The 26,752-nt window shown below is 39.5% G+C and overlaps 1 protein-coding gene across 1 annotated transcript; it reads right to left on the reverse strand.

Moving 5' to 3' along the window:
- Positions 1-356: 356 nt before the first annotated feature.
- Positions 357-16,557, reverse strand: GYG1 (glycogenin 1). Its single transcript, XM_084212682.1, has 7 exons — positions 16,490-16,557; positions 13,077-13,212; positions 11,032-11,206; positions 10,558-10,720; positions 6,994-7,120; positions 3,644-3,863; positions 357-2,763 (listed from the first exon to the last, which is right to left on the reverse strand). Exons 1-7 carry the CDS (start codon positions 16,494-16,496, stop codon positions 2,602-2,604), a joined length of 990 nt encoding a protein of 329 aa, XP_084068808.1. The 5' UTR covers positions 16,497-16,557; the 3' UTR covers positions 357-2,601.
- Between the last annotated feature and the right edge of the window lie 10,195 nt (positions 16,558-26,752).

Here is a 26,752-nt window from a genome sequence, read left to right on the forward strand (position 1 = left end):
TCAAAATATAAATGCTTCAAATAAATTATAAAAACTAATTTGCTCCTAATTGTTAATTTAGAAGCACACAAACTTCTGAAATTTTTCCAGTGTTCATTTCTTCAAAAGGTTGCTTGTTAGTACAGTGCTTAAGAGCACAAAAATCCCCTCAAAACCAAAATTTGTATTCATGCATTCTAACTGATGCCTTACCAAGGCTGACCTAGAACAGAGGCTGGATGGAGTTAAAGAATAAAATAGGAATTTATTAAAAGGCCTCAATAGATACACCTTGGGCAGCCCAAGAGCCCAGCCAGGGCTACATCCAAGATGAACCCAAAATGGTCACAAAAAAATGGACCACCAGTCACAAGGTCTCTCACTTTTAAGTTCTGGTCCATTAGCATACTGGAGTTAATTGTCCAATTATAGCTTTAGGTTATGAAGTCCCATCCTTCTTGTTTTTCTCTCTCCAGTCCATGTTGTTTATGCTCTTGGGCCTGAAATTTGGGTTGGTTGTCCTTGGTTCCAAGCTAGGAAAGGAATTGCCTTGTGTAGCTACTCTGTGAAGAGAGCTTACCATCCCTTAATATGAAGCTCAGAACTACACACTAAAGCAGTACAGAATCTGAAAAATATAAAATCTAAAACCTAAGGCATCATTATCTGCAAGCGTTTCATCTCCTTTTTGAGGTGAAAAGGTAATAAAAGGTAAATAATGTGTCTTCTCCTTTAGACAAAACCTTCAGATTCTTGGTTCTCTCCAGCTAAGCTTAAAAAGAAGTAATGTCCCTACTCTCCAGTATGAATACAGACAAGGGGAGGACAACTTAGACTGTTTGGCTTTAAAAGAGTATTTTACCATTTTCCATAGAGTAGTCTTTGAGTATGCAGAACTCTCCAATATTTGTTTGATAAAGCATAGTTTTTTTCATTACAGACTGTAACTAGTAATCCCTCCTGCTTTCACACAACTTCAAATTTATCTGTTTAAAAAAAACAAAACAAACAAAAAAACACAGCAAAAGAAAAACTCATACAGGAAAGGGCTAGTTACAACTTGGAGTTCAGATACTATGTTCTTTTAAGTAGCTACAAGCTACTTTGGTTTGGACCTTATCTTTTAGCATTTTTTCTAAATGGTGAACAGCTAAATCATAGAGGAATTAAGTAGTGAAAACAAGTTAAAATAGACCAACCCTTATTATGTCTTCTGCTTTACCAGCAAATGGTGAGAGCTTGTTGATCGTTTATTTTATCTCTAGGCTCAAGATCTAAATTCCATCACTAAATTTCAGCCAAAATCCTCCTTTACTAGAAAATAAGGAATTAGTATTTTCTTAGTGTTTCTGGATTTGTGCAGGGTACGGCTGTCAAAAAACACTAATTTTGTTCTGTTTAGACTTTTGACTAAAGGATAGAAAACCTTAGTACAGATGACAGCCAGTCTGTCATCAGCATGCTTCATTTTTACTGCCTTTCCATGTGTCCTGGAGTACATGTAGCCTGAGTGTGGCAGAAAAAGCACTTTCTTTACTGTCTGAATACATGGAAAGAGTAGTTTTCCTTACCAGGGTAGGTACAGTTACTTAAACAGCTACATAATCTTTCTTTGCCAAAGTAGTATCACAGTTGTTTTTATGACTAAGTTCAGTGTATAGGGCTTACATTAGGGATGGTGTTTCTTTAGTCACTTGAAAGAAGGATGCCTTCTTCCCAAAGTTCAAGTTACTAATGTAAACAGCTTCAGCAGGTACTTCCTCATGTGCCCTGTCCTATATTTATGGCAAGTTAATACAGGGATTGGCCCTAAACAACTCCCTAGCAAATGACTAAGTACTTCTAAATAATTACGAACTAAAAGCTGGACATTTGCTAATGAGAGCTTGAGTAGCATCGGCAAAGCTTAAGGGATATTTATACCTGTTGAGTATTTTAGTTAGACTGCTTTAAAGCTCCTTTTTTTAATTGCTCAAGAGTTTAGGGAAGACAGAAATGCATGACAACTTTTTATTTTTGTATCAAGTGCAACATTGCAAGGAACAGATAAAACTCAGTTTACTAGTCCCATAGTATACAGAACTGAAAAACGCATTCTGCCATGCTGCAGGCACTGTGCGTAAGAACCTGGTCAAAATTTCAGTGCAATTGTGACTGGAAGAGCAAAGCAGTGCTATTACTGTTACATGTATGTATCCCAGTGTCATTAATACATTTATGGTAAAGCAGAATGGCTACCACTCCAGTGTATGAGCAATCCCATGAATTAGATTTTACATCTAAAACAGCAAGCAAAGGAATCAATGCTAATCACCTAATGAGGTGAGGTAACAAACCCAGTTTAAAGAATACGTTGAGCCAATTGATCAAAACAGAAGAAATTTTAAGCTGAAAATACCTGGCTTTATCTAGTATGGAGAATTGGAAATTGGGCAGTAATAGGTGGCCCAAGGATTCTGCTTCCTAGCTTTTGCTCAGTCTTCATCTGTAGCACTGCAGAGGCCTTCAGCCAAGAAGTTTTTCCTCAAGCTACTAGCAAGTGTAACTGACCACCATCTATACCGTTCTAGCTGTTAGTTCTGGAACAAGTCCTTGCATCACCACTGTTTGAGACAGGCACTTCTACTGAAGGTAGGTATCGAGTTTCTTCTTGATGTTGTCAAAGGAATCCACTCCCATATAGTCAGCTTGGCCTTGTTCCCACCGTTCCTTGCGTTCTTCTGAAGATTCAGTTGGTAATAGCGGTGATACTGATACGTGGGACACTGCCTCTGTAACTTCTGCCTAAAAGGAAAGGTAGAGTAAAAATCTAGAAATACTTTGCACAGCTAAAGTGAGCAACAGGCCATAGAATGGGACAACAAAGTTGATGCTATCATGCGCAGTAGCAAGCATTGCCAGTGGGTGGGGATTGTGCAGCTTTCCTAGCAAAATAACAAAGCAAGAGTTACAGAAGTTAGCAAGGGGGGAAAAAAGTAAAATTTCAGTTCTTCATACCTCTCTACAGAAGCCACAAGAGAAAGCCAGAGTATAGACCAAGCCCGATAGCTGCAAATAGTTTGTTAGAAAGATGCAAGATTACCAAGAGAAGCACATCTGAAGAGGTCAATAACTTTGGTCTTAGAAAGGCTGAGAACTTAAACTGGTCCACGTACTAAGCTAAGACTAAGAAGTCCGCAGTCAGATGCAGGCCGCTAGACTCTGTGAATGAGAACTAGAGTTAGAAGCATTAGTTTGGTTGTCCTAGGCAATGTGATTCACCATGCAAGATCTGAATGTACTTATTTGCATGCTGAACTGGAGTTCCTCTGCTTGAGAACCTTATTAGCTGCAACACATTAAGACTTAGACCCTTCTCTGTATAAATTAAAGAAGTTACTACATCAAAGAACTTACTACAGTATAAGACCTGGTGCTACATTAACTATGTACATAGTTTGTTTTAGGTGAGCATACAGCCATGTCCAAGACCTGTCTAGCATGCTTCTCTTTTGTAGTATTACTTATTCCAAGCTTAAAAGGACAAAACTAAAATACCCTGCATCCCACAAACTAAACCACACCCATGCTTTGAGATGGACAGAGGGAAGGGAAATTGATGCAATGGTAAATAATCTGTCATCCATACTTAGGTATGGATGCACAAGATTATTAGAGCACGTACCATATTTACCCCTGTAGTGACTTCTTTAACAATTCCATGCTGTTCTAGTAATGGTAAAACATCAGCTATGTAGGTATCCCACCACATGTTGAGGAATTCTGGGTGAACTATTTTAGGGTCATCCGTGTTGCCCTTTATGCTTTTTGTTCTGGAGTCATATGTATAGTTCCACGGCTTTGTGCTTCCCAGGAAATGCACCACCTTAGTATTGGCACCAAACCTGTTGGGCAGAAAAATTTTAGAAGTCAGTTTGTACTTGTGTCTAGAATACAATTTTTGACAGGCAGACATAACTTTTTTTAACCTATTATTTCCGTATTTGTCCAGAAAACAGAAATATGAATATATTTAGGTGGCTAAATGCTAAATGATCAAACTGCCAATGCCTATTGGGACTGAAAGCACTGCGATACAATGGAAAAAATACAAGCTGAATTCTACATTGCACTAGTCAGAATACAGCCAAAACCTAGCGGTCTGGGCTATTTAAATACTTACAGACAACTCAAGTCTTTAGGGTCATGTCCATAGCTCAGGGGAGAGCAGTCTCAAGCAGCCGTTGCAATCGGAACTGGTTTTAAAAGTGAAAAAGGTTCTACTCCAAAGTCAGCAAGCCAGAGAGTTAAGCATTACAAGTATTATGTAGAGAACAGTCAGTGTTAAGAGTTACCCTTTCAGTTTATAGCCCTGTAGAAATGGATCACTGGATGGCTCTGCTGCAAGGAGACCATGCCGCTGCAAAATAGTAAGTTTGTATAACCAAGCCATTTCAGAACACTCCTAATCTTGGTGCAGCAGAGTCTTGCTAGACAACCCTTACTTCCTAAATAACCTTAGGGCAACCATGTGTGGGTTTGGTAGTGGGTAGTTTTTGTTTCTTTTTGAAACCATTTAAACTCTACTTCCAATATGGACTTCTAGCTTTGTCCCAGCTGTTATCAGTATGTTCTTCTCTATTAAAAGTAAAGATGAGATGCACCTCTTTTCAAGTAAAGAACAGCGAAAGAGACCACATTCATGTCATTCTCCTACAGTTCCAGAGCTGGGTTTTAGCTTGATTCAGTTTTGTGAACAAGCAATACTAGTCTGTCTGCTAACAGCGGCTATCTGACCTAGTTCAGTTTGTATCACATTAGGCTTTCTTGTCAACATAATATGACTGAAATGGAGAGTAACATCAAGTAGCTTGCCTAAGGTTTTATTAAGCAGATGCTGGTCATTTTGACCAGGACTCGGGTGTTAAGGAGTTTTGTGTATAGAGACAATACGAGTGTGTTTCAAAAACCACAGAATATTCAAACCAAGTATGCATTTGGATGGGGTTGTAGGTTTCATACTATTTTAAGGTCCTTGACTATATTTCAAGTTCATGTTCAATGTTTTCAATACAACTGATCTTATTGCAGAATGAAGACTTGCGTGTGCATGAAAGGCCAAGTATTTGCTTTAACTGCATGAAAAAAGTGTCCTCAAGAGGTGAGTTACTGGGCTTTAACTTTGAACCCCAAAAGTCAAGATTTAGCGTAAGGGGACTACCTTAGTTTTATTAGCTGTCAGTACTAAACCTAAGTTTTCTTCATCTTAGGCTGCTGCTCTTCTAAGGAAACTTACTGTTCAAAAATCAAGGGAAGTTAAGATAGAGAATAGAATGCCTAAAAAGTATCATGACATTTGTTGCAAATGGAGAAGTATACCCTTGGTATCCTGTCTACTTACAGTCAGAATAATAGATGCCAAGCTTCCACAATGTTTTCAGCATCTGCTTTCTAGATAGTTTCTGGACCTGCAATACTTTATTTGGGCATTTAAGCTCAACTTTTAGGAAGCTTTATGTCCACACTGGCCTCAGCAACTAATCTGTCTTTCCACATCTCCCAGAAAAGTCCTTCATCAATGTTTTGAAGTTAGATAGCATTTGTCATGAATTGGCATTTTCCTTTGGAAAAAGGATTACTGAGACTGCTGTGAAATCTAGTCTCGCTGTACAAAGCTGCAAAAAACTTAGCTATTGCTGTCAGTAGGTTTAAATTTCACTATATTCTAACTGTTGATTATCAGGAGTGTAGCTGCTGATCTAACCAAGGGAACTTGTTCCACCTATTGAGCAGGCAATGTTACTTACAAGGGCTGCACTTCCAGCATTCTATTTTTGAAGGCCTGATGAATTCAGTTAAGCAACTGATTCAGTCAGTTAAAGATAATTTTTGTCAAGAGCTCCCAGATCCAATTAGTGTTCTGTGGCAACAAAGTAATTTGTAAAATTAAGGTCATGTGACTAACAGCCAGCCATGGAAAGAGGGCATACTTTACAATAGATGTTAGTTTATCAAATGCTATCCAGCTACTTAGTCATTCTGAGGCTTGCATATATTTCTTTAAATAAGTGTTCCACTTTTAGCATGACAAGATTCCAAATAGTATCCTGATCACAAGACATAGTTTGATCATGAGCCAGCAAGGCCTGCTTATGCCAGCTGCTGCTTTAGACACTAGTAACCTGATGTCATTCAGAGATCAGATTGTTTTTATGCATTTGGCACTTTCCCTCTTCCTTGCCTCCAACTTCTGTAGCTCATAATAGATAAAGAGTTTCTGTGTAACACTTCAGTTTCCCTTCTTTCCCCCCCTCGCCCCACCCCCTTTCAACTGGATTATTATAACACTTTGAGCAGCCCTGCCTCTGACATACAGTTTACTCACATGCCACACTAACACTGCTAGCTAGGGAGGATACAGGCTTTGTCACAGAGGAAATATGCATTGATATGTGGTTGGCTGTACTCTTTGTTCCATCTTGCTGTCACTTAAGGAACTGACAGAGGTCTAGAAAGACTGTTAGGAGAGAATTCTAGCTTGATACAAATCTTTGTTCACCACACTTATTTGAATGGTATAGGTTCATTAGATGAAACTGTAACTAGTGGTTGTTAAACACCCTAAGTAGCTGGAGTGAAGAAAGGGCAAGTTATCTAAGTGGGAAGGATACCACCAGTGACATGCTGAAGGTCAGCTCAAGTTGATTAAAGAGCCTACTGCCATTGGTTAGAACTGTTCTAGACTGTATCCTATACTGGAGGAGTGGTTTTTCCTTTTGCAATTGACCTGTCAAATGTGCTTACTCAACTTCACTGTTATCACCAGGGATGAGTGGTTCAAGCTGCAGATGCAGCTGAATTTGACTTTCATCAATTAAACCTTTTTCTTTTTAAGAGAAGAAATTGTGATATTTTGAGTGGCAGGAACAGTCTACTTCTAAAAAACCTGTGTAAGCTCACATCATGCCTGTTCATTCTGTTACAAGAAATTAGTTTATATAAGCTCTGAAGGTCTTCTTGAAGTTTTCAACTTACGCTTTAAATGCTGGAAGGTAGGAATATACAGAAGTGCTGCTCAAATTATAAATAAACGGTAGATGTTTGCTCATGTCTGTTGTTGCCCAGCTGCTGAAGAAGGTGTTTAATAACCCCTGATCTGCACCTAAAAGAGAAAGCATTAATAGGCTACAAGCATCAGACAGCTATTTGAGGATCTTTCTCTTACTTTACTAAGTAAGAGTTGGTAATGCAGTTATTGTGTCCTGTAGAAGACTGGCACTGAGCACTACAGTTCTATTTGTGAACAACCCTGTAAACCTTGCAGCCTTTGGATATTCCAAAAATGCAGAGAATGAAATAGTATATATGGGGTTACTTTTGTTAAAAGATAGGAAGCTGCTCACAAACTCTGACATTCAGTTTCTTTTACAGCTTAAGTTCAATCTGTATAATGCAGCAAAAACACCCCACAATAAAACAGTACAACTGAGCACTGCTCAGCTGCAGCTCAGAAAATCAAATGGCAGCAATAAGTTTTATTACTTATGCTTACAGATGCATGACCAACATCATCTCACTGACAGTTAGGGTATCAGTGGCCTGTTAGACCTGCAGTCCCAGATGCATCTATGTCCACACTGATCTGGTAAGAAAAACACATATAGTCTTGCTGACAATTCTAGTAAAACTCCATCAAATTCCTTAGCAGATAATAGGTGTTCCTAATTCTGCACTAAAAGCTCCTGACTAACCACTAAATGAGGATAACAATCTCTGTTCAGAAGGGTCATGTCTTAGTTTGCAAGTAGAGGTTGTTACAAGGTTAAGAGAATCTGAAGTTGTTTGGTAGCTCAGTAGTAGATTAGCTAAAAAAATGAATATAGCCTTCAGGCCAGAGTAGACTAGTTTATAAGCAGTAACTGAGAAGTAAAAACCTATTTATCTACATCCATTCATTCTTTATCACAATGAATACGATTAGTCTTTAAATGGCAATAATCCCTTTAATCAAGGAGATTGAAGGGAGTCCTCTGACTTTCACTTGCTGTATTCTTTCACCTATCACTGCATGCACAAGTAGCATTACTAAGGGGTAAATGGATAGCTTAGTTAGAAGACAATGTTTCATTTTAATCTTTCATTTTCTTAAGCACTCAGTCCCTGCTGATTCAGGAAAAGGTCACTAAAAAGTGGCCTATGATTCGATTTAGGGCAGTATTAAGGTTTATACCATCAGTGCTGTTTGGGCAGAATTTACTTTTTGCAGCTGAAGTATCTAGACGCTGGGCATAAACTTAGATGTACAGACAGTACACTGACAAATATAAATTCTAGGTATCCTGTTACAGCTGTCAGCATACATGCAGATTGCAGAGTGAGAAACAGCCGGAGACTCAGTCCAGCAATTTCAAACCTCTGACTTGCCTCTCAATCCGTAAAGGAAGGAAAGCAATTTTGAAAAACTTGTATCCATCATAAGAGAACTGAAGGAGCAGCAAGAGTGTATTTAACTTACTCTACAGGGCTTTCTCTTGCTCAGATTGGTTTACATCCTTGGCCTTTTTTCAGATTGCGTGCATTTGTGCCAAAGCAGTATCTAGCTGTCCTAATTCAGACTTCAACAGGAGTTTTGTTATATAAATACTCCTGTATTGATCTCACACATACAGTGAAAAACCAGGCAGTACTTAATATTAGCTACATATTTACAGATACATATCAAGGTACAATACAGCAAGACTATTTTGGATCCCAGGCTAGAAGAGCGAGAAGATTGTCTAAGCAATAGCGACATTCTTAAGGTAGCAGTACTACCAGATTTCTTCTAAAACCAAACTTTTCTTTCTTATCTATCCACTACTTTTAGATGGTATCTAGAGTAGTTGCACGACCTATTCTTCACTATCTACAGAGGTAAAGTTCGGACAGACAGAGCAGATGTCTACATAAGTAGCCATCATTTTGCCGTTTCTGGACAACGGTACTACAGAGGAGGCAGCTGTCTGCTGTTACATACAAGAAATATTCTGGAAGGTCTTCTATGCCCTAGTTACTCCTACTGCAGACAAGGCACTTGCAGCTTGACTTCAACTACACATAGTTTGGTAGACGGTTAAGTTTGCATCCCTGTGTGCCGTTAAAAGCAGTGACCCTTCACAGGTTTCTCTTACTAAATTTCCTAGGCCTTTTTATTACTCTCTAGGTCAATTTAATTTTCAATTCCCTTTCTCCCTACCAAGTTCCTGAGCTCAGCAGTAGCTTATACAGATGGTCTAGGTCTCCATGGCATCATTACTCAGATCAGTGCTATCATTTAATAAAAACTAAGATTTTGAGGCTGAAGTACAAATTACAGTTCTAGAAATTTGATAACTAAACAATTAGCCCACTGTTTTTGCTGTTAAGTGCTGCAACAATTGCTTTGCATTTAGGACAGAGGAAGTTCCACCATTGCATGTCTTTAGCATTCAAGTCAGAAAGCATATTATAAAAACAGTACTATTCATTTGGGGGTTTTTTGACTGCTTGCTTTTGAGGGGGGGGTTGGGATTTTTGGGGGGGGGGGGGGGTAGGAGAGGGTGTTTGGTTGGTCTTGGGAGGTTTTGTTTGTTTGTTTTAATGCAACAATTCATAATTATGCTACAGATTTTGCTATAGCTGGTGATCAATTTGCACCTTTGACCTTTATTACATGGCAGTATTAATTTTCATTAGGTAGCATTGAGCATGCAACTGCGACCAATGTTCTTTAGCAGGCCACACACAAGAGTCCCTACAGTAACAAGGATTATTCTGCAGACTAGGAATGACATCTGAATATTTTACTTTTCACAAAGTACTGAGAGGTAATAAGTCAACATTATCTTTTATCTGAGAATTTCATTTTATGGTCTTATTTACATAGTTTTCTATATTTTTGCAGTTAGACTTTGCTTTCTACCACAGTAGTTACATAATGAAATTAAGTGACAGGAGACAGTGATACTCAGAAGTCTTTAACTATAGCTGTCTCCATGGGACATAAGCTTTTACTGCAACAGTAACAAATTTAGTAGACTTCTAGGACAGCACAACTTGGCTTCTGAAGCTTCAACCTGGTACAGTGGTGGATCCCAAGTAACCTATAGTGGGAAGCAGCCAAGGCTACTACATGCACTTGATATTGGGAGACAGTCACTACCCTATAATGACAGGAAGCCATCAAAGAGATAGCTGTATCTTCAAATGTTTGATTCTCTAAAGCCGTGCTCAAGTTGACCAGTAGTATTTTTTCTATAGCAGCTTGAGTTAGTATAGAACATCCAAGCCTTGAGTGTTAAGAATGTCTGAAGCATAGTACTGGAGTTTCATTTCTTGTTATATGATTCTACACCTGTTAGTCTGGAGGCCAAACTCAGTTTTTATTTCATTAAGCCTGAATAAAAGTAATTTTACTACATAATGTAATGATAGCCTGTATTTCGGCGAAGGAATTTTTGCATAGTTACATTGAGAATTCTATAATACAGTCCCCATGAGATGTATGTAGTTATTGAGCCATCCCAAATATTGTTAGACCATTTTAGTCTAACTTACACTGAAATACAAATTAATACATACCATCAAAGCTGCCTTTCTCTGTGGCAAACTGTAACAGCTGACTGTATGTTTCAATGGAAGGTCGGTAAACAAAAACTCCTGAATTAAAACAGTCGGGCCAGCCTGGATCTGGTGCTGCAGATAGCTCTTCTCTCTCAAAAAGCTCATCTATATTTGACAAAACCTAATTGTAAAGGAGTTTTAAAAAAATGCTTTTAGGTTAGGAATTGTGGTATCATGTTTTTCATGGATTTTGGCATCAACATTAAGACATGAAAGGAAGATCTTTTATCAGTGTTCATGTTATAGAAGACAATACTTTACAGAAATAGTCCCCACAGACTTCATAACAGTTAATTTAGTTTAAAAGGCACACACATTCTTACTGTTATTAGTCCATCTATTACCCCTACTCTTAAAAAAAACCCCACAGAAAAAAATCCAACAACCCTGATACTGGGCCTTTGAGAAGTACCATGAGACACAACCACTTACCATTGTGTCTGCATCCATGAAAACACATTTTGAAAACTGTGTCAGTTCCCAGCAGTGAAGCTTTGTTAGTGTGACGCCCAACTCAGGTCTTTTCATTAACGCCAAGTGTGCTGAATCCCCACTATCCAAGACATTTACCAATATGACTTCATCAAAGACTTTTTCCAGCACTCTCCTGGGGAAGAGTCAATTGGCAAGATTTAGTGCTAGTGTTACTCCAACAGCAGACCAAATGACAGATTCCATAAAGAGAAGCATAATAACAGGAAACCTGGCAACACTTCTTGTTGAAAAGCAGTAAAAGTTGACTGCATATTTTGGAACACACAAGTACACCTGTCTGCCATAAAGTTTGTAATGTGCACATTTTCAGGAACAAAAGTTTTTTTTGGTTTTTTTTTTTTTTTCTTCCACAGAGTTTTAGTTAGCATTAATATCAAGCTCAGTAAGTCATACACTAAGCTTTTTTTTCATCCAGACTCTGATATCTAGTAACTTAAAAGCCTGATCTGAGCAGACAGTTAAGAAACGGGAAGCTGTTAGACTAGCTTGAGCAGGACAGTAGCTGAATCTGAAACAGCTGACACACAATTTTATGCAATACTTACACTGTTCTGGAATTGTGACATCTGGGACATTTGAGACACCTGACTAGACCTAGTTGATAAAACTTTATCCTATGAAGTCTTTTAAAGACTGACTTAGTTCTGGCTGTGGGTACAAAATGTTTTGAACCAGTATCATATTCACTAAAGAGTGACAAACTTTCAGGCAGTGTAGTGAAATTTTGTGGCAGATATCCAACCTTTGCTTTACCATCAATAGAGCATTACCATTAGTTCAAGAGATTAAGCGGTTCATGCTGCTTAAAACAGGAAACATCAGTAAAGTGTTACTGTTCTTCAGCATATCTTCAATGCTCGGCAATTGCCAGTACAATTTAAGCCACAGAGCTTTTAAATGAGTTTTGGAACTCTGCCTTGCAAGGCAGCCTTTATACTGACAGTTGGTGGGTCAGTGCTTCTGAACTTCAGGCACACTTTGTTAGAGGAGACAGGGTGAGAAATGCAAGTTCCAGTTACACCACTAGGTACATAAGTGTCACTGGTCTAAGGGCACAGTACTAGGTGGCTTTCACTAGCACATAGGTACATTTAAGGTTCATCTTAGAAGAGCACACTCACCTAGTAGGCTGAAATGGATGATCCTATATGCAACATTTTAATAGTGATACAACCGTTTAGCTGCCAGGAGACTCCAGGGAAAGTCACTGCATTTACTTTATTGAGTCACCTCTCTATTGTGTCTATATATTAATAACTCTTTTCAGAATTACTTTCCCATGCAGAGAATCTGGACCTATCATCTCTAGTTCCCATAGTTATCAACTGTTTTGTGGGTTTTTTTTTTACCCTCTTACATGTGGAAAGAATCCAGTCCACTCCACAGTGAGACTATTCTAAGGAGGCTGTAGGAGGCAGTTGCCTCTTAATTTCAATTGATGTACTGTGGTGACCTTGTTAGATGCCTGTGTTCAGCTGCTGATTTGACATATTTGGTGCTACTTCAGTTCTGCTCGCTTCTCCCATGATAAAATTCGAAGTGTCTGCTAGATTTCAATAGAGCTTGGGTTATATTATGTCAGTTGGAAATATTTCTGCAAAACAAATAAACACTAATTCCCTGCCCCCACCTCCACATGCATACACATAGCACTAACAAATGCACAGGCAATATCACATTGTTGGACAATTCTAAGCAGGACTACAAAAGAGCAAAGATCCAGCAGAAATATCAGTATCAAGTCACGGTTTAGAGCTCTAACTGCAGACTATTTGTTTAACTCATCGTAGAGAAGAAAAAAACCCCCATAAACAGTTTCATGTTTGAAGAACTTACAGAACACCAGATAAGTTGAGTTCTGCTGAAATTAGCTGTTTAGCTTCCAGAGCTTTGAAAGGTTACTATTAAGAAAGTTAACTTCCATTTTTCAACCTGCACATCAGCAGCAACTGTTGCAGTCTGAAGCATGTAAGTGACCTTACCTCATAAGATCTGAGACCTGAGGAGTAATGAGTACAGTCAGCTTCCTTGTTGTTCTATACTGTTGCAAAGATGAACCAAGTACCAGTGCTCCTTTCACATAGGAGTCATTTGTGGCTAGAGTCACAAAAGACTGGTCTGGAAGAAATGAACGTGGTCAAGTTAGCACGATCCGCTACTTTATACTGAGACAGATACATTAGAAACCTGGTATTGTTAGGTAATCTTGCTGTGAAACCTCTAAGATGTGCCCTTTAATTCTGTGTATAGGGCCTTCCTATGTGACTCAATGAAGCAGATTGTTTGCATAGCTATATTTGCTATTGGTAACCCAACATATGGCAAAATGCAGTAAAATGACCCACAACATCAAGACTTTCAAGAGAGCACCAGTTCAAATTTGCCCAGGTTAAATAAGTCATGCCAAAAGTAAAGACAATCAAAAATTCTAAAGAGCTCTACTTGGGCCACTAATATGGTATTACGCAAAAAGTGTTTGGAGTCTGTGGGCTTGCTTTTGGCCTAAAGTTACTGGAGTTTTTTAGAGTTTCTCTAGGTTCAGCTCTCAACCCTGAAGCTAAAGCAGCGTAAAAGATGCAATTAATTTTCAAATGAAAGTAAGCATTGATTTATATCTTAGACAACAGTTTTAAGTTTTGCTAGCTCAGGATTTTTCAGATGAGTTGTTCTGCAACCCATGATTGCAGCTCTGTCACAAGAGTGCAAGATTTAAATGGGAAGTAACTAGTAATGCAAAAAGCAATTTAGAACTTGCAGGAACAAATTTTTTTTCTTTGAGCAAAAAGAGGTACTATAATCTTCTGCTCCAGCTGAATCTTAAATGTAGCTTAAGACAGATTGTTTTACCCTATAGTACTTATAGAAGCCATATTATACAAGCTTTGCCTTCTTTCATGTTGTTTTAAACTGCCAGAGGGGGACTCACAAAAGCAAACAAGTAACTTATAAAAGTTCTTCAGTTCACTGTTAACTATTTTAATGTAGACCTCCTTTCAAAGTTATATCACTTTACAAAGCATGCTCTTTTCTACCAATCCATTTTCACTCTATCAACAAAACAGTTTCTTCCTAAGAATTGCAAGAGTCAAATTTATTTTAGCAACTTTGATTTCTTTTCTTTACAAAAGGTGTTAACTAGGTTAGACCAGAGCGAGAGTTCAGGACACTTAAAGGCTTACTATCAAGCCTAGTAGTAAGATTAAAATATTGACTCCTTTCAGAAAAATTGCTGTTTGGCACAACACCTAAGCTCATGAGGCAGTCATCATCAATATCTTTTTAACTTAATACTCCCTTAACAGTTGACAACAGACAATCATGTACCATAACCTCCTATAAGCTCTGCAAACCTGGTCTGCAAGATCTAGACGAGCTACAAAACCTTCTATTTTGCTTAGCAGCAAAACCAACTAGTCCCAAGGGATTTAGATTATAGTGGTCAATCACAAAGATCAAAAAGGCTTCTATAATGGCAGGAATAAAGATATTTTGTTTCAATTCACTTTTAGCTGCCTATTTGTACTAGTTCATATTCAGCAAATCTGCAGAACAACTTTATGTTTCTTTGAAAGGCAATAGTGTAATATTTTAAGTTGTATAAACAACCTCCTAATAGGACAGGGTTTTTCAATAGGTAATTTGGAAGTCTGACACTATGCTCTCAGCTCACTAAAAATCCAGTGTACACAAAGTGGGATTGTACCCAATATTCAACCGAGTGTTGTCTGGATTTCTTTCTTCCCTAGCAGCGTAGCACTAATTCTTAAAGTGAGCTTGCCACTGAAAGACAGATCTTTTCTTCATCGACCTATACACTTCTACTCTGTCTCATCTTCTTGAAACTGAATAATCACACACACAAAGGTCTTTAGGGAAATAAAGTCAATTTAATGATGGAATAAAGGCTAAGAAGCCCCCAACTGCATCCCAGCTCTAGGAGGAAACTTTACAACTGCTTGACAGGAGGCTAATATTGCCAATATTGAGTCAGCCTAACTTTCCAAAGTTTCGAATAAACTATTTTTTATTCTATATCTAAAGTTTCTGTTGTACCTACTCTATATCATCCTGTTTGTGTTCAATATCATCTATATATTGTACCTAAGTGTTCTATTCTAGATAATTCGTAAGTACATAAGCTCATGCTACAATTTGGGCCAGCCCAGTTGGTGCTTACTATGGAAGTTATATCTGCAAAAGACTAGTCCATTCTACCAAAACATCAAGTATTTCAGCTGTGTGGGTCTCCCTTCTCATCCTTTTCCCCTTCTCTGTAAACACTTTCTTCACAAAATCTTGTGTTTACACAGCAGCCACTGCTAGGCCTGAAACATAATGAACTCTTGGTGAGAGTATGGCCTCAAAACCACATAGAATGAAAGGCAGTTGCACAGCTTCCTAATTGACTTACCCAGACAAAACCATGCTACTTCAGAGAACTCTTTGGCTGCCCAGTTCATAGCCTATAATATCTCTTTGCAAGAGTTTTTGTGCTAGCCCTTACACACCCACTAGCATCCTGGAAGTCTGAGCTAGAAGCAATCTTTCCATTTGATGGCATGCAGAGGTTATTGGAGTGCTTGTCCCAGATAATTTAAAAATTCCCCTAGAAGATTTGTCCTAGGCATAACCAGAGTTCACAGGTGCTTGCCTTTTCTCCTATTCTCTGAGTTAGGTGCTAGTATATCTCATTTGTTTTCTGAGTACAGGATTCCTAGAGAGACAGGAGCATCTTATCAAGACATGCATGCATCGGAGGGCAGACTTCCTGCAGGCTTCCAGACCTGAAAATGAAACCGACTTTGCTGACACCTTTAGGTGAAAATCGGGGAAAAAAAGAAAAACAAAAAACGAACAAAACCACCAAAACCAACAAACAAATAAAAACCCAAACAAACAAAAAACCCCCAAACAACAACAAAAACAAAAAACGGAAGAAAGAAGTGACACGTACGTGTAGAGCCGTAAGGACCTACTCACTGCAAAGTATCAAAATCACAGAAATCGCAAGCTCTCTCCTGCGTTTCAGGAGAGGGCTGGGTTTTCCCCTGTGAGCCGCTGTACCCCTACAGTGGCCTCTCCGGCCCATCCTGCTCCTCGCCACGCCGGCGATATCCGTCCCGTTAGGGGACGAAGCCTGGAGCAGAGCATCGAGCTAGGCGCGGAAAGAGCCGGCACCGAACGCGTCCTCTCAAACCGCACAGCGGTGCCCAGCGGGACGGCTCTGAACCCCCCGCGAGCAGCCCCTGCCCCCACCAGCCGAAGCCAGCTCGCCGCCGGGACGGCTGCCCAAAGAGAGGCGCGGCCGCGGCGATCCCGCGGCGGCGATCCCGCGGCGGCTCCGCGAGCGCGGCCCCCGCGAGGAGCGGCGCGAGCCGGGCGGGCGCGCACTGACCTGCCATGGTGCCCGAGCGCAGGTCGGAGCGGGAGACGCGACAGCCGCGGTCGGGGCCGCGCTGAGGCCGCCCCTTATATAGGGGCGGGGCCAGCAGCGGCGCGTCTGTGGCAGCCGGAGGACGCCCCGCCCCGAGGAATCCCCGCGGCGCCGCGGGCGGGCACCCGCCATGGCCTCCCGCGGCGGCGGCACGTCACCCCCCTCCTTCCGGGGCCGGCACCGCGCCCTCCCCGGGAGGCCTCAGTCTCCCCCGCCCCCCACCCACTCCCCTGTCTCTCGGGTAAAGCGGAGCTTGAAAATGCTTAAAATACTCCGCTGCGCGAATAGAGGACGGGACCGTGTCAAGGTGCTGTGGCTCAGGCTGGGAGCGGCGGTGGTACGCAGGAGGACCGTTGTTTCTGTGGCCGCTAGGCCCTGCGGGAAGAAGAGCCTGGCCCCGTCCTCTTGGCACTCGCCCTGCAGGTGTTAGTACAGGTGGACGGGATCCGCCGAGCTGCCCCTTCTCCAAGGCTGAACGGTCCCAGCTCTCTCAGCCGTTCCTCCTAGGAGAGATGCTTTCTCGTCCCTTCATCATCCTTGTGGCCCGCTGTTGCCCTCTCTCCAGTGTGTTCATGTCTTCCAAACTGGGGAGCCCAGAACTCAGCGCAGCCTGCAGGTGTGACTTCAGCAGTGCTGAGCAGAGGACAGGGATCCCCTCCTTCTATCAGCCTCGTGCAACCTAGGATACCATTCACCTTTTCAGCAACGGCACATTTAGGCTCGTTTTTAATTTTGTATCCCCCAGGATGCCCAGATCCTTTCCGGTGATCCGTTACCTTCTTCAAGATAATGAAACATAACTGCTTTTTGATCATGGGAAGGAAGTCTGTTAGTAAGGGGATTTCTTTCTGACTTGAAATGGCAAATGAGCCATGAACAGATTTAAAAAATAAAAAAAAAAATCTCAAATGCAAACTCACGGACAAAGAGCCCTCCAACTCCTAATTTCCCCAGTATGGGAGATCATATTTGAGTTGAGACAATTTTTGTAGACCTGTTTTTAAAATCAAATTGTGTACTTCTAAAACTACCAAAATCAAGGGAGTGTTCCTTGACCAACCACAAAATAACAACCCCAAACCAAAATATGCATTTGGAGCATACCATTAATTTGTAATTCATGCATCGTATGCATAAAAGCATGTGAATCAGAATTGTAGGCAATGCTGGTAATGTTGTACATGTAAAGGGATTACTAATATTTTCTTTTTTTATGCAACTCTTTTTTCAGGTATCTGTGGCTTTGACAAACTTTCCCCGTGATGGTATTAGGCATGGTTTGTGTCTGTCTCAGATGAAAGTTTTGAGCAATTTTTAGCCGGCACATTTCAGCTGTGTCTAGCTTGTTGCTTTGCCAAGTTTTTGAGAGAAAACAATAGAATAGCCACTGTTGGTGACTGCCCTCCCCCCTTCCCTTGCTTCCTTTGTGTTATGTTAGAGTAGAGCAAAAGAGCATAAGTCCTTCTGGTTTCCATGTTAAACAATCAGAAAAAAAATCCCTAGGATTGCCAGTGTTCAGCTTGATAGTGTGACAGAGAAGTTCAGCATCCACCCCTATGCTAATGCTTGTTTGCACATGCATTTTTGTGATTTTTCTAATGTTCATGGTTGAACAGGCTGTAAATTTTATGGTTCTCTTGTGTGACTCGATTGCATGTACATCTGTGCCTTTGTACTGACTGTTTATATTTCTTTGTCTATAACCTGAAGGGAAAAGTCACAGGAAGAACCTGAGAAATAGGTATCCCATTGGCTTCCAGTACAAATGGAAGAAAAGACCACGTGACATGAGGATAGAAGGAAAAAAGCTCACAGAACTAAGAGAAGAATGCTCAGGGAAAGCTCTCCTGAGATGACGGCTAGAATAGGAATGCATCTACGCCTAGGATAGGCTGAGCAAAAAAAAAAAAAAAACAAACAGCTAGGCCTCAGTTTCTATGGAAGGGAATAAATTTAAGAGTAGGTAAAAGATAAGTAAGATATGAGGGTGGGAACCAACCAGGGAAACTGTTACTTGTCAGCACACAATAAGACTTGATAAAAACCTAGTGAGGAGGGAGAAGCAATGGATTTTGCTGCATTAAGAGACAGCATTCAGAAAGAATGGACAAACTGCTGCATAGCAGCTCATTAGGTGAATACTGGCACACTGAACAAGATGCAAGTCCTATGGAAAATGGTCCTGTCATCATGCAAATAAAAAATTCGATCACTGTGCATGTCACAGAAGTCCAATTACCCTTATACATTATAGAATGTCCTATTTTTAATGACTAATAGAGTTATTTTAATAGGAATTTGTTTATAATGTAATTAAAAAGGCATTTCAAAACACCAAGTATTAAAAAGTAGCTTTGAAATATAGTTAGAATTTACATAGCAGTAACAGAAAATTCTATCCCTGGACTGTTTAGCGTAAACTTCTAAAGTACATGATTAGCCACTTAAATTGATTACAATTATAATTTTGCAAATGTGCACAGTGAGTGCAACCATTAAGTTAATAAAACATTGTAGAGAAGGTTTCAGAATTAAACATTATTTCTGCCTCTGCAAAATCCAGGAGGAAAAATTTTAAAAAGCAACCCCAAAGAGTCAATTTGATATATCCAGTCCAAGTTTAAAGTACTGGAATTGTTTTTACAATCAAAATGGTAATCTGTCTGGTTAGGAAAGAGGCCTCAATGGTGTGAAGTGCATAGATAGGTGAAAAGAATATAGCCCGATTCAAGACTGTATTGGGCTTTGGGTGATTTAATTTTTGTCCAGCCATCTCTGTCTTGCCCTGAAGTTGTCACAAACTTCCCTGATGACAAAAACTGTACTGGGTCATCCCCTCCTCTTTTTGAAGCCCTTCTCACTTTGACCTTACAGTGAAATTAGGCTGAACAGTTATTGAGTAGAGTAGTCTGCATAGAATTTTAAAACGTGGCACAAATTATTCCCAGTGCCAGGATTTCAATGTAATGTAGCTTACTTCAATAGGACTGAAAAGGCTTTCATGTTTCTATTTGAATAATCAAAATATTATATTGTCTCTAACTTATTTCAGCTTTTCACATTCTGCTTTCCTAACAGATATGCTCTTTGCCCATCCCAAAGCCAATTATAGTTCTGGCCATATTTTCTTAAAAAAAATGAAAATCCACCTGCTAGATAAGTGTGATAGTCTTCTAAAAAGCTAGGCTCTGTAATTTGCTTGGTTCATGTTATTTATGCATTTCAGTGAACAGATGTTTAGTGGATTGAGGAATTCTTATGATTTCTTCTACTTAGCACAATAAACATTCCTATAAGCAGGGAAGTGAGTAGATCTCAGTTTCTCTTGTATTGTCTTTTGGGTGGATTCTCAGTGATCTGCAATGCAAGCAAGCTACAGTACAAACTGTTCTCCTGGTTGCATGATTAACTTGGCATCTATTAAGAAGAAAATTGGTGCATTGGAGAAATAGTTACTTCTCTCAGCAGTCTTTACAAGACTGTTAAAAAGTTCTAATGCTGAGACCTCCCACTGCTTTCCTATACTTAATGAAAAGGTTTAAGTATGACTGAGGAAGACAGAACCCCGTACAACTGATTTATAAGCCTCCTTTCCTTTGGCAAATAGGCTAAACAGGGCAGATGTATGTGTGTTTTTCTCCTAACTTGCCCTCTGCTTCATCTTATCTTCTCTCCTTTTCTAGTGATTCTTTTGGGATGGGAGGCCACAAGACCTACTGATCAGAACATGTGGCTGAGAGCAGAAAGCATGGGTTTATTACCAGTTCCATTTGCCATGGTGATAAGTACAGGCAGGACAGCTATGTATTTCTCTTTTTTTGCTCTCTTTACCACTTGACTTAAAACAGTAAAACACTCTCTTGCACTATATTTGTACTGGGGAGTTGCAATCATGTATCTGAATTCTAGCTGTATTCTGCCTCAGTAGGTAACAATAACTCTTATAATTTCTTACCTCCACAGACCAGAGTTTTAAACTCTCTCAAAATAGAAAAATTCTAGTATGTCACCTGAACATGCATGTTCTTCCTTACTACAGGAAGTGCTAAAACTTTTAATACTTAAAAAACTAGCAGATGATAGAATTCCTGGAGATGCAAAGTTCTTGAGAAATTTTAGCAGGGATTTGAGAAGAAGCAGTGGCAATACTTCCACCAAGTTACTCTGACTTACAGCAATGCTTCTGTTCCATGCTAGATTTTTGTTGAATTTCAAGCTAGTACTTCCTCCAGGCTAGGCCAAGCAATTAACTGAAGGGTGAGTCATATTAAAAAAAAAAAAAAAATCAGGGTGATATACTGGAAATGGGATTTATGATTAATAATAAGTGAATACAGTTACTCCCTTTTGAAAAACCTTAGTATCACCAAGTTGAGATGCTTGGACCTCTTTCCTAGCTAAAGTGTAATAGCATCAGGACTAGATTAGACTAGAAGAGTTCGTTTGGAATCTAGTTCAATTGCCTTACCACTTCAGGGCTGAAACATTGTTAAAATATAATATTAAGGGCACAATCCAAGTGCCTCTTAACACGGGCATACCTGGAGCATCAACCATCTTTTAGGAAGCCAGAAGAAATGCTTTCTAATAATGTCTAGTCTGAATGTCCCCTAGAAATGATTTGAGCCATTCTCAGGCACTCTGTCCCCTGCTCCCAGGGAGAAGAGCCCAGCACCATCCCCTTCACACCCCTTCCTCAGGAACCTGCAGGGAGCAATGAGGTTGCTCCTCAGTCTCCTCTTTGAACTAGACAAAGCCAGAGTCTTTGTATAGGATTAGACTATTAATATAGAGATGATGCACTGACAATAATTATAATTATAATGCTCATCAATTCTAGTTGTCAAAAATCTACATAAGTAGTAATTCCCCATCTCTGAGCATTTAATCATTACTACACTCATTTTTTACTGAAGTGATCATAGGTCTCATTTAGATTACATGGGCAGAGAGTTTGCAGTTTCTGATAGCATGAAGCAACAGCAACATTGCTTGGGAGGTCATTTTAATTGACCTCAAAGAAATTGTTTCAGCATGACCCCATCAGTTTGTGTTTCTTGCTCTAATTCCTCAGGACTCCACAGAACATCAGCAGTATGGATCCGTGGTGTAACAAGTTCCGCACCTGTCCCCACCGACATCAGAGCTGAAAGATGTGAACCTAGAGGTACAGATTCCTGGGTTCTTGACCTAAGAATGCCAGTGTGCTCAAGGGTTAGTTAGTAAGGTCTTCTTTAAGTAGAGTTTTATCTTAGAATGTGCAGGTTTGCATCAGAAAAAGAACATTAGACTAGGATATAAGAGGCTAATCCGAAGTGTTTGTTGTCAAAACCATCATAGCACAATATGGTCTGTGGGCATGAAATCCCATCTCTCTGCTAAATCTGAGGTCAGAAGTGCTGAAGGACAGAGGTTTTGTCACAGTACTAAAAAATACTTAGGCTGGGCATAAAAAATGTATTTGGTGAACTGTTAAAGGAGTGCTGAGTCAGTCTTGTGAGTGCCTCAATCCCACTAATTCTGTGCTGTAGTGCTGTAAAGTTCACTTAAGAGATAAAGAATTGTTTTTCTGTTTAAATTCTGTAGAAAACAACTTCTTGCTTTGTCATGTTGGCTGTGCTGGGTATGTTTGATATCTCAGGTGCATCATTCCAAGGAAATGTCCACATGTTAAAAGGTTAATCCTTAATTTTACACTCTCTCATAGTTACAACAGCTGTCAAATATATCTGCCTTGCAGTATGTTAAGTGGGTTTCTTAAAAATATTTTGGGACTATGTTAGGAAGCTGGACATAAGTAGTTTGACAATGCCTTCTCTTATTAATTGATCCATGTGTATCAGGTGTGGTTCAATGATGATTTTCCAGCAGCATAGTTCATACAGGCCATAGCATTATTTATCCTGTGCAAACATTGAAGCAACACTCATGCTTTTCTCACTCTACAGTCCAGTTATTTTTTCATTGTCTTTTATCAGGATTTTCATCAATGTTTCCCTACAGCTTCCAGATTGTTCAAAATGCAGATACAGCAGTTCTGTTCACTGGGCTGGGCAACAGCAGTCACATTACCCATGCCCCGCATTCTTTACATTAGTTGCTCATAGGAAGATAAATTTAATAGTATGAACTGGGGATAGAAGGACACTTTGTTGGTTGTTCTAAAATCCATGACTGACAACACAGTAAGAAGGCCTAAGCTGTTTGCTTTTTTCTGACACTTTTGCCAGTGACTGTATATATTTTGATGCAGCTATTGCCTATGAAGATCAGTTTGGTGTAGCAGTTTACACTCATATAGTTCTTCTGGTTGACACTTAAGATACAAAGCAGGGGGATTTGAGTGCATTTTGAACCTTAGAGTTTTTCAGTACTATTTTTATGGCTGAATTTATATTTTCTATGAATTTATATTTTTAAATTTTTAGAAACCCTGCAATGCTTATGACTATAACGTCTTAGGTATGAGGTAAACTTCAGTGGTTAACTTTAACATTTTGTTAGCACTAAATCAAGGCTACAGAGCTTTCTCATTCTGTATTCCTCAGTATCTTCTGGAGAAGCTCTGATTAAAATGAAATTTTTAGTGTTTCAGGAAAAGTTTAAGGCATAGTTTTTGTTATTTAAGGGATCCCATATAGTCTTCTAATAGCCATTATCAAGAGATGTTCTGAATATTTTAGATCTCATAGGGATGATTGCTATGAAGTTTCTGGATTTTATTCCTGCATTCTCTATTATAAAAGGAATAAAAATTTTGTAGTAGAAATCCCCAGCCAGTAGTTTTCTTTTAAATGCATTTCTGGTGGATTTTTTTTTTTTAAATTCTATAGTACATAATTATTTGTGGCATGATTCTCGCTTTAAAAAAAAATCTACAAACATCCCACTTTGTACATTAGTTGAAAATTGTTTTATTTAAAGGTTTAATGGGTATAATGGTCCAGCTGAGAGACCATTGCATTTAGCTTGTAGTTATTAAGCACTTAACATCAATAAAGGTTATGTTCAAGAAGCCCATTTGGATAAAGCACAGAATCATTTATGTCAATATATGTTGAGAAAGCTTGTTTCATTGAGAAAAAGGTACAGCAAAGAGTCAGCCTCTCTTTATGTAACTAGCAACAATTACAAATAGCATAGTAGAAAATGTTTTGGTTCCATTATCTTCTTCATCCCTGGAATATTTAATGTCTTTAAGTTCACTTAAAATAATGCGTTTCTTCTTTCTAGCATCTTAGGTATATGTGGAGCCACTGGTAGTCTTCAAATATTATATAGAAACTTGTAATGACATCCTTCTGTGATTACTTGTATTGGAGATGACAGAGCTTTGTTCTGAGGTAATAGAAATGAAGGGAAAAGCACTGCATTTTCCTAAAAATTACTATTTATACACTGTTTTTCTGTTTTGTATTGCTTCTTAACTGCACTTGGAGAGTTAAGACAGATCAAAGCTATGCATTGGTCCAGATGAGAAGTGAAAGAAGAGCAAAAGAGCAAGAAATGAGGCCGCAGCAGGAGTAGCAATTGGGGACATCTGTGATTGGTGAAAGGATTGGGAGATGTCAGGTAATCAGTAAGAGTGCTCTTATGCCCTGCAGAGTCATGCTGGAGAATGTGGCCATTAAACTATTAAGATGATAAACGGAGATGGACAGGACCATAAACTATATATTGAAGTAGGGGTCTTCCAATTTTTAATCTAGCTTTTTATGAGCTTCTTATATGAAACAACTCTCATAGGGAAATCTCTATAATCTTGTTTTGTTGCTCATCACATCCTTCAGAGACCTGTGTCCAAGTGTGTCTTCACAGCTCACCATGGCTGGTACAAAGAGAGTTTTAGTGCCGGTTGCAGCGTATGGGAGAGCAAGCCGTGGAATTCCCCTTACTTCAATGTGATGTCTGTGACATAGAAATGTGACCGTGGACAATACAGCAGGACATAAGAAACAGAAATCACAGGTAGAGGTCTTTACTAGATCAGCTGATTTAGTAAAAGAGAGTCCAAGAGACAAGCTATTGGACACAAGACATTCTTTAGTCTCAAATAAAACCATGGACTCAGTAGTAGCCTTACTTGTTTTATGGCATATCACAATAAACCTCCTCCTTCTCTGTTAATAAGGCAAACCGCCTGTTTCTCTTCCCTAACACTGTCTCCAGTGTTACTAACTCCTCCTTTACTTCAAAGCATCTGCTCTCTTTTCTTTCGGAGATGATCTAGCTGATATATACCTAGCTAAACTCTGAGCAATTGTCTTCAAGTTGTCTATAGGTCAGGTAATTTTATTTAGGACTGCCACATCATTTTTGAACCCAATGAAGACCTCTGAATGTTTTAAAAAGCTTGTCTCCTTTTTTTTTTTTTTGTTTTTTTTTTCCAGCTACTGGTTTGATGGCCACGTTGGATGGGGCCCTAAGCAACCTGTTCTAGTGGTTCACATCCCTGCCCATGGTGGAAGCGAGGCACGGGTTGGAACCAGATGATCATTCAGATCCCTTCCACCCAAGCCATTCTATGATTATCTGCAAATCTAACAATTAATTTTTGAGGGATGAGAACATGAATGAAGAAAAACTTGAATGCATACTGGATCCACCCTACTGAAAAGAGCAATGACATGAGTTTTACTGATTTAAGAGCTATTATATTTTATGTTTCTCTTCAAAGCCTTACAATTCCTTACCATATAAGGAAGCAGGTCAGAAATGCTGATCTTCATAGCCCCTAATATAGGAATGTCTTACTCTGCACATTGTGAAGGCAGAAACATTTCCAGGGCCATGTAGCTTTTTTAACAGATCTTGGTATCACTTTCTGGTCTAAGTGCATTTCTCACCTTTTGTCTCCTTACACATATTCATTGATACTCAGACCTTTGGCTGTATGCTGGTGAGCTTAGTGGGACTGAAGCTTGTGTTTTTTGCCTTCCATCATGCAGTCTTCCGAAGTATTCTGGGATATAAGAGGAGTAATTAGTGCAATTTCTACAGCTTTGTTTCTCTCCTTTGCAGCAACAAGGTAATTGACCAACCCAGGTTTTCTAAAGCTCAGTACTGTTTATTCAATCGCACTATTTATAGGAGTAAACCTCCTGTAAAACAACAAACCTTTATTAACATTTGACCAGTCAGGTTCTCAGTATTTGTACAGATCATCTGTCACCAACTCCTGGCAGTAGCTAGGTGACCATAGTTCGGTTCTCAAGTACATTATGAATAAACCTGGGGAAGGAAACACACGCAGTCATGTGGGGGCCCCCACTGAGGTTGTTTCCAGTCCTTTTTGGTTGCCAGACCTTTTGTATCAGATCAAACCAGTAAAGTGGGCATAAGGCGTAAGTCATATAGATTTCCAATTTGGTTTTTCTTCTATCTGCTTTTCTCAACTTTCTGTTGGGACTCCAATGCAGGATTTGTAGTTCTTTGAAAATTCATTTCACTCAACTGAGTCTGCTAAGATTACATTCAGTGGCAAACTTATGATAAATGTATCCTTTATATTATCAAACCAGAAGTGTTTCCTTATTTTGAGGTCTCTCAGAATCTGTTATATTGCTGTGTTGCAGTCTTTGAATGACTCAGGATGTTAGGACATTGCACCTAGGACATTTGAATAACTCAGGATGTTAGGAAAATTTTTGTTACTGGTTTAAAAGTGGCCCCAGTTTTAATCACAGGGAGACATACATACGTCTCGCTCTACCGTTGGCCCTTACAGTTTCAGCTGAAACTCTCAATTTAGATTTCTCAATGTTCCTTTTCAGAGAAGACAGAGAACAAAACCAGCAGATACATCGTTGCTGTAGGCTGTCAGGCTAGCGGCCTGACTTCTTTTATTATGGAATGGAAGAGAGTAGCCAGACCAAATAACGATGTAGCTCAGCTGAACTACATGGGCAGAGACTTGGTTTCTGGGCTTGCAGTGGGGCAAAACCCATTCTCTCTGCATGTATATAGTGAGGGAGAATGCAGGAAAAGCAGTAAAGGAAATGATTGTAAAGGACAGGAAAGCTTGAAAGAAAAAAGGCATAGAATAAATGAGAATAAGTGAAATTTAAAAGCACAAAAGGCTGAAAAGAACTTCAGCTCTGAAGAGTTCTTAGAATTGGAAGAACCCTGCAAAAACAAAAACAATGTTTCTTCTGGGTTCTTGGCAAGGAGATGACAATGATCTCGTGAAGTGGGGACAGAAAATCGGGGACTTTGGCTGAAAAT

This window comes from Fringilla coelebs (genome assembly GCF_963513975.1).
Source record: "Fringilla coelebs genome assembly, chromosome: 10".
Taxonomy (NCBI): Eukaryota; Metazoa; Chordata; class Aves; order Passeriformes; family Fringillidae; genus Fringilla; species Fringilla coelebs.